The 18,819-nt window shown below is 44.7% G+C and overlaps 1 protein-coding gene across 5 annotated transcripts; it reads right to left on the minus strand.

Annotated features, from left to right (window-relative positions):
- Positions 1-574: 574 nt before the first annotated feature.
- Positions 575-18,594, minus strand: man2a2 (mannosidase, alpha, class 2A, member 2). Of its 5 annotated transcripts, none has more exons than XM_015343629.2 (24): positions 18,477-18,594; positions 15,121-17,044; positions 14,306-14,545; positions 13,716-13,860; positions 11,566-11,737; positions 11,027-11,154; positions 10,669-10,842; positions 10,208-10,394; positions 9,882-10,059; positions 9,389-9,591; positions 8,766-8,948; positions 7,858-7,972; positions 7,691-7,758; positions 7,190-7,355; positions 6,634-6,870; positions 6,212-6,334; positions 5,984-6,098; positions 5,724-5,857; positions 5,259-5,400; positions 4,842-4,975; positions 4,457-4,534; positions 3,739-3,933; positions 3,271-3,381; positions 575-2,492 (listed from the first exon to the last, which is right to left on the minus strand). In XM_015343629.2, exons 2-24 carry the CDS (start codon positions 15,250-15,252, stop codon positions 2,340-2,342), a joined length of 3,513 nt encoding a protein of 1,170 aa, XP_015199115.2. In that variant the 5' UTR covers positions 15,253-17,044; positions 18,477-18,594; the 3' UTR covers positions 575-2,339. The 5 variants fall into 5 exon arrangements, with proteins under 5 accessions (XP_015199115.2, XP_015199116.2, XP_015199114.2 ...); XM_015343630.2 differs by having other exon boundaries at positions 13,776-13,860; positions 14,306-14,566; XM_015343628.2 differs by having other exon boundaries at positions 14,306-14,566.
- Between the last annotated feature and the right edge of the window lie 225 nt (positions 18,595-18,819).

The following is an 18,819-nucleotide window of genomic DNA, read 5'->3' on the forward strand; positions in this document are numbered from 1 at the left end:
GCTGCAGTTCTTGTATCTTGATGTATTTGTGGGACTGTTGATAGGAAAGATGAAAGCGGTGACCTTGTGTACTAACAGCACTTTCAGTTAGGGACTTGTTTATGACTGACGCCACAAGACAGCCAGCACGTTTTCAATCCTTTCTTCTTTACAGTCCACTTCTCTCACTCAGGGGTTTTGTTACTCTGCTGCATTTCAACCTGGAGGCACAGCACCTTGTGACTGCTGGCTGATTTCCACATACACGTTACAAAAGCAAAAATTAATAGTAATTACTACTACTACTAAGTCAGCCTTAAATCCTGCAGTTTTTTTTTTTTATCTTCTCCATGTATTGCATTGGATTACTGCTTCAGTGTAAAGTCATAGCAGCAGGTTAAACGGCCTCTGGGAGAACCAGCCCTGGTGTGTTTGTGCACGTTCATGTCCGTTTCTGACCTGTGATGGACTGGTGTCCCGTCTAGGGTGTATCCTTCTTGACCGTCGCTTGCCAGGATAGGAAATGGGAAAGTGGACCAATGGATATTTTCTTATTTCACACACAGCTTGGCGAGTACTCAAAAGATAAGACAACTTCTTTGTCAAACAGAAATAAAATCTGTAACATTTATTTTTTTCATTTTTAAATCAAGAGCTACAACAAATACAACATATAAAAGGTCTAACTACGAAGCGTGGAACACTGATGGTCTAATAGCAGAGTGGCTGCACTAAAGGAGATAAAGCCTTGTGCAGTCCAGGCAGAGAGGTCTGTGTAGAGGACGCAACTGACAGGGTTTCAGGTTTCTCACGCGCTGTCTGGCAGCACAGCCAAAGGACTGGCCGACAGAGTGACAACACTGCATGTCTGATAACACTTTGGGCTGAGAGGCCTGACACCGTCAACACAGACAGGCCTTCTATATACCACGAAACAAATGCTGGGCCCTGCTTGCAGCTTTTACACCCACAGGCCTGCTGTCTCCTGTCTGCAGCAATGACTTACCAATCTTTTTAATAGCTTCGAAATGAGGCAGGATTTTCTACTGCATGAAGTGTAACAACGCCAATCTGATGTTAATGGCAAATGAATAAGTTAAACATGACAAAGTGGCAGTTTTTATATTACAGACATACAGTGAATACTATCCTAGATCAAATCTGGCTGACCATTCACCAAGAGTGCTTTGTGCCAGTGAACTCCGCCAACCCCACTAGCCACGCATGGGCCTGTGCAGTGGTACTGTACGTGTTAGCTCAGAACTAGTGCAATAGTAGGCTCAAGGCTTAGAAAGGAGCCAGAAAGCAGGTTGTTGATATTAACACTTCACAGTTGTAGGGGGTTGACAGCCTTCAACCTTTGAGGCTTGAAAGTAGCCTGATATACTACAGCAAAGAACTCACACACAGCTAAATATAGCCTTTCACCAACAACTTTGTGGGACTCAACAGGTGTCAAGCAACAAAACATACAGGGAAAGAGACCATAGCCATTATGCCCTCGTATAAGAACACAATAAGCTTTTGGCACTGAGATAATATTCAGGAACGCACAAACTTTTTTTACAAAGCTTTGCCCGACCCGAAAACCCGATTATGTACAATAGGAAAACAGAAAATCAAATCTCAGTCTCTCCCTGATGCAAATGTGTGTGATATAGTACAAAATAATTCTTAACAATCAGAATACAGAAATAATAGCAGTTCATCTGACAAGAATCCAAGTCCCCCATGAAGCACACCATTTTACAGTTTATAAGTAGTTCATTGTTAGGGGGTTTAAGAAGGAGATTATATGATTCAATGAATCTTAAAGCTGATTTGCAAAATACTGCTGCTCTAGTGAGTGGAGACAAGCACAGATTGCCATTGACTGGTTTCTCAGAGGAGTGCAGACTGGCACAGATACTTATGGCAAGTTTCCATCTCTGCCCCTGGCTGATCTGACCTCTCACGGGAATAGAGTTCCTTTCAGTCTGACCAGAGGAGACCTAGTCTATTGGACATGAATGGACCGGAGGGCTTCTGGATTCCACACACTCATTTTTCCCAGTTCCACACTCATATTTGATGCAAGTCCTGTGCAGCTTCAAGCTGATCCTAATAACAATGTAGTGAGCACCACAAAGGGCAGGAAAAAGTGGTACAAACTGATGCTTTCCAAGAGCACAGGCTTACCCTGAATGAAATCCAGCCACATTGAAAGTTCCAATGGATATGCGTGTGTACGTGGATTTATACACGCAATATGAAAGTCTTTTTCCAGTTCAGTGGCTTTTACAGCACTGCAAGAGGACAGACTGCAGACAGTGGATCAGGTGTGCTCTATTTGATGCTGCAGGCCCTGTGGGCGAAAGAAGCTAGCGGAATCTTATCTTGAAGGTGGAGATCTCCATGGGATCCATCTTGATCAGAGAGCCATTGGAGAGAGGAGTCCCAGCGTACATTAAAGATAAAGACATGGGCTGCACAGACTGCACATCCAAGGCTTGGAACAGGCCAGACAGGGACAGCTGCACAGTGAAAGACACAGAAAGCCTTAAATTGAGTTCTCAGTCACCACAATCCTACTAAGAATAGGGCATCGGAAATAATGCAATGTCTAGTCCATTACATTAAGAACATGAATACTGTATACAACTACAACTCATGGTACTCCTCCAACGTTTTATCAATTTAAGGAGCAAGAAAAATGTAAAACATTTTTTTCAATTGTCATGAGTCTGCATTCCTGGTCCTGGGGAGCCATACTATTTTCTGCTTTTCATTTCAATTGGACCAATCGGTTGCTTAAATAGGTGTAGTTAACATGCATTTAGATGTTTGTTCATTGACCATTTCAGACTATAAAACTGGCTCTCTAGGATCTGAGCTGTGAAAAGATTCACTGTTAATGAAGAACTTCAGTAACACAGATCTACCATAGTTAACTTTTGGGGGTGGAGTAAGATTGTGACTGGGTTAGGATTCATTTAAAAGTTGAGAGGTTAGAACTAATGTAAAAATTAGGATTAGGTCTAAGGATGCATTAAGGTCTACAGTATACTGTATTATTAGGATTAAAACACGGCCAAGATTGGGCTCTAAGTCAGAGATGGAGTAAGTCTCAGGTTTGACCTCGGACAGAAATAATTAGTGTACCAAGATGCTTAGGCAAAGAATTGAACTTAGAATTAGGATTAGGCTAATGTAACTGAGTTAGAATCTTATGAGGCTGAAAAAAAGAGTAATTTGAACAGTTACATTTTTCAACACAATTACAGAGCATCCCGCCTCTCGTCCCAACCTCACCTTGCCCTGTGTGGTTGTGCAGTTGAAGCCCAGGTTCCAGGCCTCCAGGCTGCAGTCAAAGCCCTTCCGGTGCAGGATCAGGGCAGTGTCGAGGGATGGGGTCTGCTCGCCCTGTCGAGCAACACAGATCACAGACCGAGCTGCTGTTAGATCTTGCACTGCATCGGAGCACTACGTCTGCACAAACACAAACACGGTGTCTGGAAGAATTAACCTTCCACAAGGGCGGACAGAACTGTTAAACTGAGACACTTGTGGCACTTCTTGTGTTACTCACCTCACTGCAATTTAGAATCAGCCTTCTGTTTAACAATTTACTTGCAAGCTATCTTGCTTTTGAAAGTGCATCAGCTTAAGAGGAAAGGTCACTGTTCTTAGTCATCAAAGCTCCTTCTCAAGCTGGATTGTCTCTTGAAGGGACTAGAGGGAGGTGTCTTTGAGGGAGGCTGGTCAGCCATGGCCACCCACCTGATTCTGAATGTTGCGCAGGTTCAGCAGGTGGAAGTCACATGGCATGGTCCCTGAGAGAGGAGCAAAGGAACGCAGGGGGGGCACACCACGTTTTTTTGGCAACACTGGAAAAGCCAGGAACCCATAATTCAAGTACACAGATGTCATGTGACTGAGCAGCGAGGGGAAGCTGACCGGCTGGCTGTCCTGCACCTAGGAGAGAGGGGAAGACCAGGTTGGTCAAGAGCAAGCAGGAAACCATGTGCATAGGACCATGCCAAAGAAAAACAAAAAAGCCTATACTTTCTTAGTATATCTGTACCAGTAATACCATCTGCCATTTTTTAACACGTAAACTTGCTCAACTCTAATTCTTGGATCAGGCTGTTTAACTTGACGGTTATCAGTTACTGTCTCTGTTTTTTGCCTCAAGCCATCGCAGTTTTGCTTCACAACTGTCGGAATGGTTCCAGAGCTACCACCTCTGAAAAAATATACTTGTCAAAGCCAAGAGAATCTTTTTTTCCCATTGCTGTGAAATTCAGACCTGAGAACTTATGCACCAAGACCTTCTTTTATTTTCCTGTTGCCGACACATAGATTCTCAGCTACCAGCAACCTCACAGAAGCACTAAAGCACCGATAAGGGCACTGAACGTCTAGAGAAATGCAGCTACAGCTACGCCACAGAAGGTGAAGAGGGTCATGTCCTCCCCTTTCACCCCAGACATGTTACCTCCTGGGTGCTGCCTCCAAAGATGTGGGAGATGAGAGAGTGAAACATGGAGGAGACTGTGGAAAGAAAGCCTGCATGCTGAGTGGAGGGGGCAAGCAGGGATGACAAGAGAAGGAAAAGGGGAATTAACATGAGCGGGATGAGATATGTGACATTTCAGGCGGCTGCAATACCAAAAAAAAAAAGACTGCCAAGAATTCAGATAGCAAGCATTTAACTCTAATACTTACCTTGTAAATTCTGTTACAAAAGGTAGTTCAGTTAAGAAATCTCGCTTAATGAAGTTTGCTAGTTAGTGGCATGCTAATGCTAGTCATCCTTCCCTTGATTTTAGATTTTGCAGTATCACTCCCTCTCTTTTGTCATACCCCTGCCTCTCTGGTACCTTGCTAGCAGAGACTCTTCTCTCCAGCAGGATCCTGAACTTGTTTTCAGTCCTCTTGTTGTCCTTCAGTCCCTGGCCCAGCCCGCGATTGTCATCCTGCATCAGCCGCCTGTCCAGAATCACTTCCAGTTGACCTAGGGAGACGGAGAGAGGCAAGCAGAGTGACAGGGACTTGTCTTTTTGTGGCATTGCAGCTCTACCTGCTACCTAGTTTGTGTGGACTCTTTGGCTGAACCCTCATCAGTAAGGCATCTGAGCTTTAAATCTAATCGAAGTCACTGCAAGTGTACGATCTCTAAATAAATTGAAGGGGTGGCCAGATGAAAGAAAAAGAGACACGAGGCAAATTGGTAGCTTTATACTGCGCAGGCTGAGCTCTGCTCCCCCATGGTGTTCAGGTAAGCCAGGAAGACTGACCGCTCTCCAGGCTGGACACCCCCAGGGCCTGCGCTGTGTGCAAAGTGAGCCGGTACTGGCTGTCCTGGATGTAAGCCATAGTAGGCATGGGGTAGAAATTGGCCTGCAAGGGGAGCTTCTTGAAGTATCGCCGGGGCTGAATCTGCACAAATGGACACATAGAGAGAAAGTGAGTGGATTTAAACACATACATAGGCTTGGGTTTCCAGCACAATAAGAAGGAGATTAATAAAGATACCTCTTTTTAATTAATTTGGGGTTGAAATCACAGACTGGAATAAAAAACACAAATGAGTCATAGGAGATCTCTACAGCCAGTCAGGATGACCTTTTGCTAATTAAATAGCAAAGTTGTAAACTAATTAAATGCACTGTAATATAAAATTGCTTAAATCTAAGAAGCTTTCCAAGTCATAAAAAGGCTTGTGTTTAACACACACGTCTATAGCTGTAGGCTTATTTCACCTGGAATCCATTGAGGTCTGTGAAAAAGAAACTCTCGCTTTGGATGTTAGTGACCAGCCGCATTGCCAGCTCCTTGTTGGTCTGGTCCCTGATGTCAACCAAGGTGGTGATATCAAGAGAGAGCCCATCCACTCCTGGGGAACAGACACAGAGGGAAGGAGAGGACACGGAGGCTGATGAGAGGAAGGGAAGCAGGCTGTCTTGTGTCAGAAGCTGTTAAAGCCACAGACAGAGAACAGACCCACTGTGTGCAGCCATACCGGGCAAATTGTGGATCCGGACAGTCAACTGGAAGTGCTGGTAGTAAGTGACCACCTCGCAGAATAACGGGCCCTCAACCACACGTACTATTGGGGGTTCCTTCTGCATGTAGGGCTGGAGAGAGAGCGAGAGGGCGAAGCCAGAAGGAATAAATTTCCACCTTCAGACGGAATCAGGGAAACAGACTTCAGTGAGTGGGGGAGAGGGAGGAGGTGGAGAGAGCAGACCTTGGGTTCACCGTCAGGCAGGAAGAGGTACGCCCCACTCTTGTCCTTGGATGCCCTGGTGCCGTAGATCCAAAACTCCATCTGCAGCTTCACCTCCTGCTGGTCCTCCTTGCGCGTCACACTCTGGAAAGAGAGAAACCCAGTCACACGCTGCATTAACACCCCAAAATATAATGACACCAACAGGCATCACTATGGTTTATTGTGGTGTCCTGCCACTAAAATTGTATAGACAATATCCATGAAAATTCAGCTGAACATGTCTTTTAAGAAGCATTGGCCATGCCAGGCCTCGGGGAGATTCAGGGGTATTCCAATGCAGAGGCCCCGTGAATAAAAGAGCAGTTCTCTACACCGATCGCCCGATCCTGAACATCATCTACTAGGCCAGAGCCTGTCTTTCTCTCCTGCCTCCCTCTCACCTCCAACAGGCCTGTGGAGCCCGAGAAGCTCAGCAGCAGGTTCTGGCTCTGGATGTAGAAGTCGTGCTGGTCCGAGGCGTGGACGCGCAGCGGGAGGGGGTCCACGCCCCTGGGCGTCAGCCCCCTCCCGTTCAAGCGCAGCACCGTGTCGGAGCGCAGGGTCAGCGCGGAGTCGAAGGAGTCGTACAGCTGGAACACCGCCAGGCCCAGAGCAGGGAGACGGGTGGCAAAGGAGGCCTGCATCGTCGCACAACCAGAAGGGTAAGAAGGCGGAAAAGGACCCTGAGACCTCAGATAAATATCTACAACATCTACGCCTGATGTTGCCAAAGAGACTGATGTGGTAGTTTGGTAAGAATTGGGAAGATTCGAGATTCAAGTTAAAAACCTGGCAGCGTTTCTTGCTTTCTTGTTGGGAAAAAGCGGTGCAGTGTTCAAGCTCAGAGTGCAAAATGGTTTTCAGGAAAAGAAATCCCATGAAATATTTTGGACACATTTTTGGTAGACAGCTGGAGCAAACCCAACCTCACAGGTGACACCCTGACACCACACCCACCTGAAACCCGTCCTGACTCATTTCACTGGGGGAGGTCCACTGGGCGCTCAGCTGGACCGGAAGAGTCTGCCCGTCCTCAGTCAAGACCCGAACCCGCGCCGAGTTCACCAACACCGTCACCAGACACAGTCTCTCCTGCTCCACTGGGTTAAACACCACCAGGTACCTGAGGGGAAAGGCAGGTCAGGGAGCTGAACAAACAGTGCTATGATGGCTATGTGACACTTCCATGGTTTGGGGCCTTAGTTGGTATTTAAGAGAAACGGTTAGCCCAGAATAGTTTCCATGAATAGTTACAGACTTAATTATAAAAAAGATACATGGCTAGGAAAGCAGGGTTCTAAAGCCATATTTATCTTACCTTTTCCATAGGACAACAAAATCGCTTTAATTTGGCTACCATTTGTGCTGTGGTTGGACATGGAGAGCGAAAAAGTTCGGCATGCATTATTTCCCCACCTGACCTGTTCTGTGGTGTGGGGGAGTATTGAGGGATTGTACCTAGGGGTGGAGTCCAGCTCAATGAGTGTGCGCTGGGGCAGTGAGTCTTGTGTTGCACGCCTATCATCCTGAAAAGAGACAATTAAGGTTGTGAGATTTTGAGATAACTGATGTCTGTAGAAGACTGCAGTGTCAGTAAAAATCCATAAAAAGGGTCTTTCACTTACCGTTTCCAGGAAGGGCTCTGTCTGGTAGAAACGATATTGATCCTTGTTTCTGAGGATCAGGAAGTGAGCAGCATTTATGATCACTCTCTTTAGGCCTACAAGGGAACGCAGTAACCTGAGAAAATAAAAAATATATTTCTCAGTTAATTATTTTTTAAGCTTAAAAACTGTCACCTTCCCACCCAGTAGCCTCCTGAAGTCGAACTGGCAGCAGATCCTGGGATCAGGCTGTGGCACATCCTAGCTGCTGAAGGCCATCATGTGCCAGAAGATATCTGTAGTAGAGGCAGGTTCTGGAATTGGAAAATAAGTCTTTTTCTACCATTTAAGAGCCATCTCTACTGTTCAGTTCTATATCTGGGTAATCTCCCTGATGAGGTTGTAGGAAGAGATAAATACTTGCTAAATGCATTCTTGGCAGCAAGTAAGAAAGCTATAACGTAAATGGTTACAAAGAGACTCCCCAAACAAAAGAAAACTGGATTGTTATTGTTTCAGAGATTTTTCTTTCAGTCAAGAGACCAAAAGGAAATTTTTGTGAGATACTGGGAGATGTGGATTTTTTCTAGAACTTAATGAGAATTACTTTATGCAGTATATCCTCTGTAAAGATGCAAAAGTATGATACATAACAGACTTTATACTCATTTATATTTGTAATACTTGAAGTTCTAAGATGACTGGCAACTCCTTTTTTTTCTGGTTACCTTTGCATGTTAATAAAACACATGGTGAAAAAAAAGGTCATCTCTACTGTAAAGAAAAATTTGAAGCACCCTTGTCAGCTTAGTTCAGTCATGTTTTCGGTGTTTCAGACAAATACCTGTTAAGGTGGAGTACAGGGTAGCCATGACACATGCTGCATTAAGCCCCTCTAGGGCTGGAGAGCCCCCACCTGCTTAACCTACCTGACACCGTAGTCAATGACAACCACCTCCTTGGCGGTGCCAGTGATGGCATCGTGGTGCTGGAAGAGCCCGATGTTGCGGCGGGCATCAGTGAGGAGAGAGTAATCAGACGTGGGGTAACGACCCTCCATGCCAGCATGCCTTGAGTGAGCCAGGGCTAAACTAAAGAGAATTTCAGCACCCCTGCAGCACAAAACACAACTGTAAGTATGGAGACCCAGTCTTCACCTCACTGGCCTGACACTGTTCACCACTGTGCTGTTAATATTTATATGTACTTAGGAGACTCCCTTACCCAGGGCGACTTGCAAAATAAGTCCATTACCATCATGACAGGAGGACACGCACAGTAAAGTGCTATCAAGGCATGAGAAGGCACAATGATCGAGATTATATCATTAATCCAATACATCTGTAAGACTGATTAATAAAAGTTAATTCAATAGTACTTGGTGGGCTTTCAGGTTTAAACTGGTGTTAAGTGTTTATAACCCTGATTTAACAAAAAAAGATTTTGCTTCTGAGATGAAACACATACATAAACTGATTACTGCATTTAAAAAAGATTAAACTGTCCCTGAGGCAGGTGTAAGGAATATGATTATAACTTGTTAGCCGCTCACCTGAGATGGGACTCCAGCACACGGTCCAGGTTTTTGTAGAAAGGCCGGGAAGTATAAAAGCCACTCCAATAGTGGTCCTCTCGGTCTGCATACGCAAAGAAGTCCCCACTCAGCACAGGGTAGTCAGGAGGTCTGGTCCCGTGTGCCACACCATTCGTGGTGTAAACGGCATCAAAGTAGTCCGTCAGTGTCCCAAACTGGGCCTGGGCAAACACAGACATCCAAAATCAAAACGGAATCATGACAGTAATAAGACTCCATCCATCCTTCCAGCCATGCAAAGACAAGGACACATTCCTTCATTTCTTATCCTGGTAATCAGAGTTTACACATTGTATTAGGACTCTGTATAATGAGACTTTTGTACAGCTGTACATAGTTTAAAAAAATCTATAATTAATGTCACACATAACTTTATGGGGAACAACATAGAAGAAACAGAGCTTATAACAGACAAAGAGCATACGCTTAAAGGGCTCCAGCTAATTCTTACATGCACATGCATCTCAGGGTGCGAGTTCATGTAGTCAAAGAGCTTCTGGTAGTTGATGTATTGCTGATCCCATTCCTGTGCCTTGTCATATCGGAAGTCATCTCCCAGTGGGACCAGAACCACTTTGCTGCGGAACAACTTCGATTTCTTCCGGTACTGATCAAGGAGGAGTTTGGCTCTATTTGGGGAGGACGATAGCCAGACAGCACATATTTTGTCATTAATATTGGTGTAAAATTTGTAAAATCCATCTTACTTACGCATACTGGTTCATGTAAACCTGAGTAGAACAGCACGTGGAACTGTGCAAGGAGAGACAGACTCACCTCTCGGCCACATTCGCCTCGACAATGGCACGGGGGGGCACTTTCCAGGGACAGTTCACCCTCCCACCTGGCAGCCTTTTGAAGTCGAACTGGCAGCAGATTTTGGGATCAGGGCCACAGGTGTGTGGCACATCATAGCTGTAGAAGGGCATCATGTGGCAGAAGATATCTGTACTAGAGGCAGGATCTGGAATTGGAAAACAAGTTTTTTTTCTTACTTAATTTAATACTTTATACCCCACCCTCTAGCATCTCTAGTTTATGTGCACTCATAGACAACAGATTTTCATGAATGGCTGAGAAGATAAGTACAAATAATGATGCTAGCCCCCTCCCCCCCTTCAAGTTTCACTTGCTTGCTGAAAAATGTAACGATTAGCGTCAGAAATCTTTGAAACAACTACAGTAGACTGATATTTCACAAAGGTCACCGAGAATCCAAGTGGCATATGGATGCTTACCCCACGCTTGCCTCCACATGAACTCCAGGCTCTGTGTGGCAGAGAAGTGTTTCTTGATGGAGTAGTGCACCCTTTGGATGAGCATGCTGGTCAGATTGGCCCTCTTCAACACATAAGACATGGTGGCACTGTGACCGAAGGGGTCAACAGCCCAGCCAGACCGTGGGGTAACTCCTACAGCACAGAATACAAATTTACCATGTTGCTGCAATTCCACAGAGTTAAAGTACCATGAGCAAACGTAGGGGCCTGTTAGAGTGCATCATGTTGTAGACCCATACCACACACATTACTAGGACTGAAAACACTTCACAGCATTAGTTCTCAAGAGGACAGTACTTTGTGATGATTACGTTACCTATGTTCTTCTCCAACCACTGGTGCCCCTCAATGAGCTGGTCAATCATTGCAAAGTAGTGGACATTGGCCTCATCGGTCATCACCCAGCCCCCTGTCACCATCTCCACCTGACCACTCCGAATCAGTCTGATGAAGCACAAGAAAGTGACCGTCAGGACCAGGGCACAAGCGCAGTCTTTCAACTTGCAGCAGACACCCCACAATTGGTATACTAAGGGAGTAAGAAATCATTCTTGAAACATGAGGAGTCCTTAGTTTGTTAAATGTTTAGGATTTATTGGAATTGGGAAATATTTAGAAAGTCCTTCCAAGTAGCACTGTGAATGATCTTCACATCTGGAAACTTGTCAGACTGCATTAGGTCAGACTGTCATTTATAATTTAAAAAAGTGTAGGCTTTTATACCGAGGGAGGGAGACTCATGGAATGCACTGTTTGCAGTGATTATAAACAGGATTATTGGGAAACTGACATTGAGTGAACCTTGCTTCTTTTTCAGTTTCTTCTCCCAGCTTTTGTGTGGCTCTTTTGGCTTACTTGCTCATAGCTTCCCGTTTCTGCACGTCCACACTCTCCCACCACTTGGCGAAGAAGGAGATCTCGGACCAGATGAACTTGCGCCGCGGGTCCTCCTGCAGTTTGACCAGCATGTTGTTGATGATGTGTTGCGTCTGGTCGAAGTAATACTTGTCAAAGGTCTTAATCCAGCCTGTCAATCAGACAGCAGGGCTTTGAGTGCGCTGACAGCACAGCTGTTCCTTCACCTCTAGTGGGACCCCCAACACTACAGGCTTTTATTTCAAACAAGAAATAAATAACCAATCCAAGCACGCCAACAGCACTGATAAAGCACCATGCAGCACTACAGACAACTACAGTAAATACTAGGTGACCTTGCAATTTCCCTCACGGGATCAATAAAGTATCTATCTTGTATATGAACAGAGTTTCTCATCATCTGCAACTCACAGCTGGCAGCTCGCTGAAGCTCAGCAGGTGTGAGCCTGGCCAGTACCTGGGTGGGAGACTCCTGGGAAAAACGAAGGTTGCTACTGGAAGAGGTGTTAGAGGGGCTAGTAGGGGGCACTCAACCTGCAGGTCATAATGCCCCAGTATTGTGATGGGGACACTGTACTGTAAAAAGGCGCCATCCTTTGGATGAGACGTAAAACCATAGTCCTAACTCTCTGTGGTCATTAAAAATCCCAGGGTGTTTCTCGAAAGGAGTAGGGAGTAACCCCGGCATCCTGGCCAAATTTCCCATTGGCCTTTACCAATCAAGGCCTCCTAATAATCCCCATCTATGAATTGGCTTCATCACTCTGTTCTCCTCCCCACTGATTGCTGATGAGTGTTGAACGTACTGGTGCACTCTGGCTGCCATTACATCATCCAGGTGGGGCTGCACACTGGTGTTGGTGGAGGGGATCTCTAATACCTGTAAAGTGCTTTGAGTGGAGTGTCCAGAAAAGCGCTATATAAGTGTAAGCAATTATTATTATTTTTATTATTATTATAATAATCATCATCTGCATTTAACATATAATTTTAATGTGATTAACTTATGAATATATACAAAATCTTTTAATCCATCATCTGGAAGATGTTTACTTCCATTAATGGCTGTGGCAACCTGGAGGCCATCCCAGAAGCACAGGGTGCAACCCAGACTACATCCTGGATGGGACACGAAACATTGCACAGAGGATGCGGATAGAGAGATTGTTTATAGATATTGATAAACCTTCTATAGGCAGCAGCTTCCTATAGGAAACTTGGGGGAACCAGAGACAACCCGTGTAAATATAAAGAGAACATGCAAGCTCCACACAAAAGGAACCCCAGTCTAGAACTGAACACTAGAGCTAGGGCTAGAGCTGTGTCAGCAGCTCTGCCTTTTTACAGTTTTAGTGTAAAAATAAACCAGAACCCTTTGTGACCCTTTGTTAAATGTAATATAACATTACATTTACACAAAAGGAAGGACTTTTCTGGGGCACAGCAGTTCTGTTGGCGAAATGGAGAAATGACAAGACTCAGCTGAAATCGAAGCCTGGATTGTTTGCGGTCCCAGGGAAGGGCAGTTGAAACCTGCTGTTTCCCAGCACAAGCACCAGGAAACAGGATGGTGGAGAGACCACAGCTCGCTAGACACAATCATCTGGACACAGGCTTAGGCCGGGAGAAGTGTGATCTGTCCACACCAATCAGATAGATTCTGTATATCCCAGGGGCTGATTAATGATGAAATACAAGCTCTTCGTGATCAGACCTGCAAAAATTGCTATGAGACTCTTTTCAGGTGTGGCCAATATTCCTCATAAATTAATTTGCCTGTCCTCCTCCCTTTCAGAAGGCAGGGCTTTCTGTAAAAGAGCAATGCACCTACAATACATGTGCTTCCACTTCTATCCATCTTCTTCAAGGTACTATTCTTCTCTTACTTTATTTGCATGACGTTAATTTTAAGCCATTGAATTTTAATATACAGAATTTACTAAAGCAACATTGCAATGAATGTAAACATATTAATCCCTTTTTTTTAACTAAGTCCTTTCTCAAAAACCTTTCCCCCATAAACTGAATTCTTTGTTTTTTTTCTTTTATCCAAACCTACAGAGGACTAAATGCTGGTATGCTGTCACGTCTTCGTTTCTGAAGTGCGCTAAACCTCCATCATCGCCCACCTGGATCATTGTGGGAGTGCGGCACCACAAACACCTGCAGCGGCTCGTTGTCCCACTCACTGGGATCATAGGTGATCTCAAAGCCCTGCTTCCACACTCCGCCATCTACATTGTCAAAGCTCAGCAGGGAATACACATCAAGCGTCTGGAAGCAAAACAGAGAGGGCACCAGTCATTTTCCTTCAGAATCCCCTTACATATAGCTTGACAACTGGAATACGCTAAAAGGATCCTGAGACGCACATCCCATGTACATCCTGTGGAAAAGAATTACTCAATTCCTTGAAATCCCTTGCAGTCAGCATGAGTCTTAAGCCCTCATTTGCAGAGAGCCAGAACACAAGAATAACTTTCCATTATGTAAAATACATTTTGATCATCTTTTATTCGTAGATCTGCAATAAATTAGTTTTTGAGACAGACTGCGCTAAAACAACAAATTCAATGGTGCAGGCAGTCACATTGGTTCTTACACTGATTGCTACAGTATATACACCAGGTATATATACACCTATATTCTTAGCCACCTTTTACACTAACAGACATTTACCATGACTCTGCTACAAACTGCAAAATAAAAAAACACTCACTTGTAAATCCGTCTTCTGCCCCTGATTCCCAAGGGCAAACTGACAATCCTGTGGTGAGACAGACAGGAAGGCAGGGCGTCCATCAAAAGGCACCACCCAAGAGCCATTGTGGCTGCGGAAGGGAATTTGGCCCCCAGGGGCCCCTGCTCCAGTCTCCGTCAGCTCCAGCACTGAATCCTTGATGTGGCTGATGATCTGGTGGTTCTCCTCCAACAGCTGCTCCAGCTGCTCAATACGGTTCTGCAACACCGAGATCTGGCTCTGAAACCACACACAACCAGCGCTCAGCCAGGGTCAGTTTGACCTAGCTCTGATTTTAATCACCTTGGGCATAAACTTCAAATTGTTTGGGTGCTGCGATTCCACAAGCAGAGCACCTACATAATCCCCTCTGAATGAATGAACTGCAATGGAATTTCATATTTCTTAAACAGAAATAAGCACTGCTCAATTTTAAGCACCTGAGCCTCGATTCCTGTTGTTTTATTACTATTTAAATTTTAATTGAAATGATCCCAAATGTGATAAAGTCCTTAAATTATTTAAAATAAAGTCTGAAATGGCTCTCTCTTCCCCTAGGCCTGTACATTCTTCATCAAAATGAGGGTGGGCACTTTACCACCTGGTTTGTATGGCATGAGTCATCATTACAACACTATCGGGGAATGCTTTTAACTCTAATCCTTTGCAGGGCACTTTACTACACAGCCCCAGAAAACAGCAAACAAATGCCAACTATTAGACATGCATATTTCATCTCAAATAGCAGCATGCATGAGATTACTGTGCCCGCAGGAGCAGGCAGGCCCTCTTACCCTGGGGAAGTTTCCTACGCCCTGCCGCCGGGCTGGGTCATGTTGGACTCGATCCAGCATCAGGTAGAGAGAAAAGACAGCCACGCAGAAGATGGCCCCACCACACACTGTGACTTGCTTCTTCAGCTTCATTATGCAGCCCAGCTGCTCTGACAGGAGCCCGCTGAATTCCGGCAAAGCCCCCCCTCCCCACCCCCTCCCTTCGAGGTCCGTAACAGGCAGCCAGGCACAGCAAAGCCTGTTGTCCTTGACGGCTGAACAAGGATGTCCTACACAGTGATGTAATACCTGTCTGGCTCAGTAACAAGTGGACTTAGTTGGACCATTGACAGCAGCAGTACTCCCGACTCATTGCGGCTGGAGTTAAACTTTCAGCCAACGAAGACAGAACAGGGAGGCAGAGGAGACTGAAGAGATGAAACTGGCAAGTGGCCCGACAGCAACAGCCACACTTCAGCAACTCCCGGGCATCAGCACTGTGGTCTTCATATTTAATCAACCAAACAAGTAACCCAGAACAGTCTTCAGACAGAGACAGGCAGCCTATTGTCTGTGACCCATGGTGTGGGCTCTCCTACTTTCTGCTAAACCAATCCAAGCTTGCAGTCCTTCTAATCCTTAAACCCATCCAAAACTCCCAGTCGCGTACGTGGCCCAAAAGGTTAAGCTGTAACAGCGAGCACAGCAGGTTCACACTGGGACTGAATGTAAAATGATTTGGCAGGGAGTTAGCTGGGCTTTATTTAGCTGAGGCTAAAAGTTGCTGGGGTTCCAAACTGGGGGTTTTAAATTAGCTGGATCCGATTGCTTACTGCTGTATCTGCGTTGCACATGAACAAGCTCAGTTTTAGAAAAAGTAAAGTTTTTTTTAAGATTTTGATCTACAGAAAGAACTTTGTTTCCCCAGATTCTGAGGGCCTGCTTTTTCCCCCCTTACCAGGACGTTTGTGGATATGAGACTCAAGATACTATTTTTTTTTACTAGCACCTCTGGATCTGTCCATACAAGTGTGACTAAAGCTGATCATCTATTAGTCACCAACACTACAAGCTGCAATCCATGACCTGGATTTCATTCTCCATCCTCCTAAAGAAAGTGTGAAGCTGGGCATGTGCTCTTCTTTCCCTGGGTGTATAAATCCAACAGCGTGTTAATCTCATCAGCTTGCCGCCTGCCAGTGTCACTTAGCCTTCCACACAGAAGACTTTGTATCAAAACCAGGACTTACTGACGCCTGGTTTGTCCTGCAAATACACGGACGAATTTTATTTCCAATGCAGCAGCACGACTGAGCCACCTTGACTATTCAGCCATCTGTCCTTGTTGATTCAAGGTCTCTGAAGATCAGATGATCAAGGCTCTCATAGATGGATATTAGAAATATTAAAAAAACGGAACTCCGTGCTTAGAAAGGTCTGTGTTTCAAAGTAAACAAGCTGGCAAACGGGGGGTTTTCAAAGAAATTGCTGTGTGCGGCACTTTTTTTCCTGTGTCCGCATTGCCACTGTCTCTCTGGGAGTCTCGCTCTCTCTTTCTCTGTTCAAGCCTGTCAGTCATCCTGCGGCATCCTTCTAGTCGCTGCTCTTCCAACACAGCCTCACATCAGTCCCTCCCGCAGGTTTTATCCTGGTGTGTCTGCAGTCCATCAGGAGGGAGAAAAGAAAGCAGACACCTAGGTTTTGCTACGAGGGGCTCAGTGTCAGAAACCCACACTCGCGAATCACAGCTCTGAGCATTTCAATGCCAGGTTGAAGATCATGATAAAGGTGTGCGAGAGCAGCTGGTGTCCCCCTTTTGAAATAATGATATCTCACAGGGTCAGGGAAGGTACTGAAAGCAGGATACGATAACCGAGCACCAAGCTTGCCAAGCAGACGGGCTTCAATACTTCAGTGCTCCTCTCCACTTTGCCCACCCAAACACCTGAGTATGACAAAATAAAATATATTTTAATTATTTATAGGCATGTATCATTTAAGACATCTTTGTGTCCTTAATTACAAACAGGCTTATACAAGAGAAAATTCAAAAGAGAACTATTAAGCAATGCAGACAATCATGCTTTTTGGTTGCAGAACAAAGAGTCGTTTCACATTATTGGACTTTGCTTGAGTGGTTTTATGCCATACCTATCTCCCACCTCACTCCAGAACTTGCTGGTGCTCTGCTGGCTACAGTGTTGATCAGCACTGCCATAAATGAAGACCTACACCGATTCATGTGGTTTTGATAGTCAGGCAGCTCGAGCAGATGTTTGTTCAGGGTCCTGTATCCGACTTACAGGACAAGCTGTTGTGCACATCACATCACTCACCCGCAGACACAAAGCTCTGTATTTATGAGACACTAAACGCGATGCCTTTCGTTTCCTATTTGATAGCGTCTGAACTGGGCTGTGTTCCTTTCCGCGCACGGCTCTGGCAAGGGCACCTACATACGCGGAGGAACTGATTTATTTCCTTTCTTCGGGGAAAATTGCCGTTTCGCTCGCAGAAGAGACATCAAATATTTATTGCCGCTTATGTGTTATTCATCTTCGCTGCGAACTGTCGGAACTTAAGTTATTTTCTCCTATGATGTCTTCAGAAGCCTAATTTACCTCAATATTCATCATCTTCGTCTTACAACACAGCATATTTAATAATACAATCATAATGTCACAAATATTCTTAAGACACTTTGATTCCCTAGTCTTGTTTTTTTATACATTTCAGTAACCTCACTAAAACACACCCAGGAAATCGAATTATCCGATGCTTCGTCTACTTACTAGAAAGTATGCTGGTATTGTTGGGCCATCCGTTAAATAATGATGACAATTATCGGAATACCTCAAGTAATGCTATTATCACATTGTTATTTGCCTTTGTGTTACATAATACCATATGTTAGCTGCGGCTTGTGTATTTGGCGTATCTTGCTAGCTCAGAGATGTGTCTAGATTCCGGGTGTCTGTTGTCTTCTGTCTGTTTAGGTCTGTATAAAGCATTGTATAAACCACGAAGAGTATTTTCCGAACTGTCCTACTGAAGTCGTTCCCACAGGCTTGTGGTACAGGCTTTCTCGGTATCGCGGGTTCAGTGAAACACAACGGGCACAAACCACCAGAGTGCTTTTTTTCTTATTTTATGTACCGTAAAATAGAAGTTGAATTTTTGTTCCCCATGACAATCTTTCAAAACCTGTGCAACTCCATCGGTGCAAAAGCCTGACTTCACGACAAGGTACACTACCTAATCTCGCCCTTTTCTTCCCCTCTCTCCACACACTTGCTTAAAATGACCGCAAATATACAGGCTTTGAAAATGCAAGTTTTCTTCGTTTTATTTGTAGATATAAAGAAAAGAAAACATACCCGATTATTTTTCAGCGGCGTCAATTTATAAGAATATTCACATCACTTCCAAATAGGAATATTTATCCGGCCGTACCGTTATCCGGCTCTTTGAAATCCCAGCCTTAGTTGCACTGCACAGCCTTATGGGATACTGAGTGGCACATGGTTGGAGTGGTATTATGGGATACTGAGGGGCAAATACAGAACTGAGCAGGTATTGGGATAGCATTCAGCTGTAGTGCAACGGAAAAGGATAGAGAGAATCGATGACCCTCGGGTATACTAATTTATATAACTTATATTTTGTCTATTTCAAATAAATTATTGTCCTCTTATTTTGAACAGATTATACCTCAATTCA

The sequence above is a fragment of the Lepisosteus oculatus genome, chromosome 5, assembly GCF_040954835.1.
Source record: "Lepisosteus oculatus isolate fLepOcu1 chromosome 5, fLepOcu1.hap2, whole genome shotgun sequence".
Taxonomy (NCBI): Eukaryota; Metazoa; Chordata; class Actinopteri; order Semionotiformes; family Lepisosteidae; genus Lepisosteus; species Lepisosteus oculatus.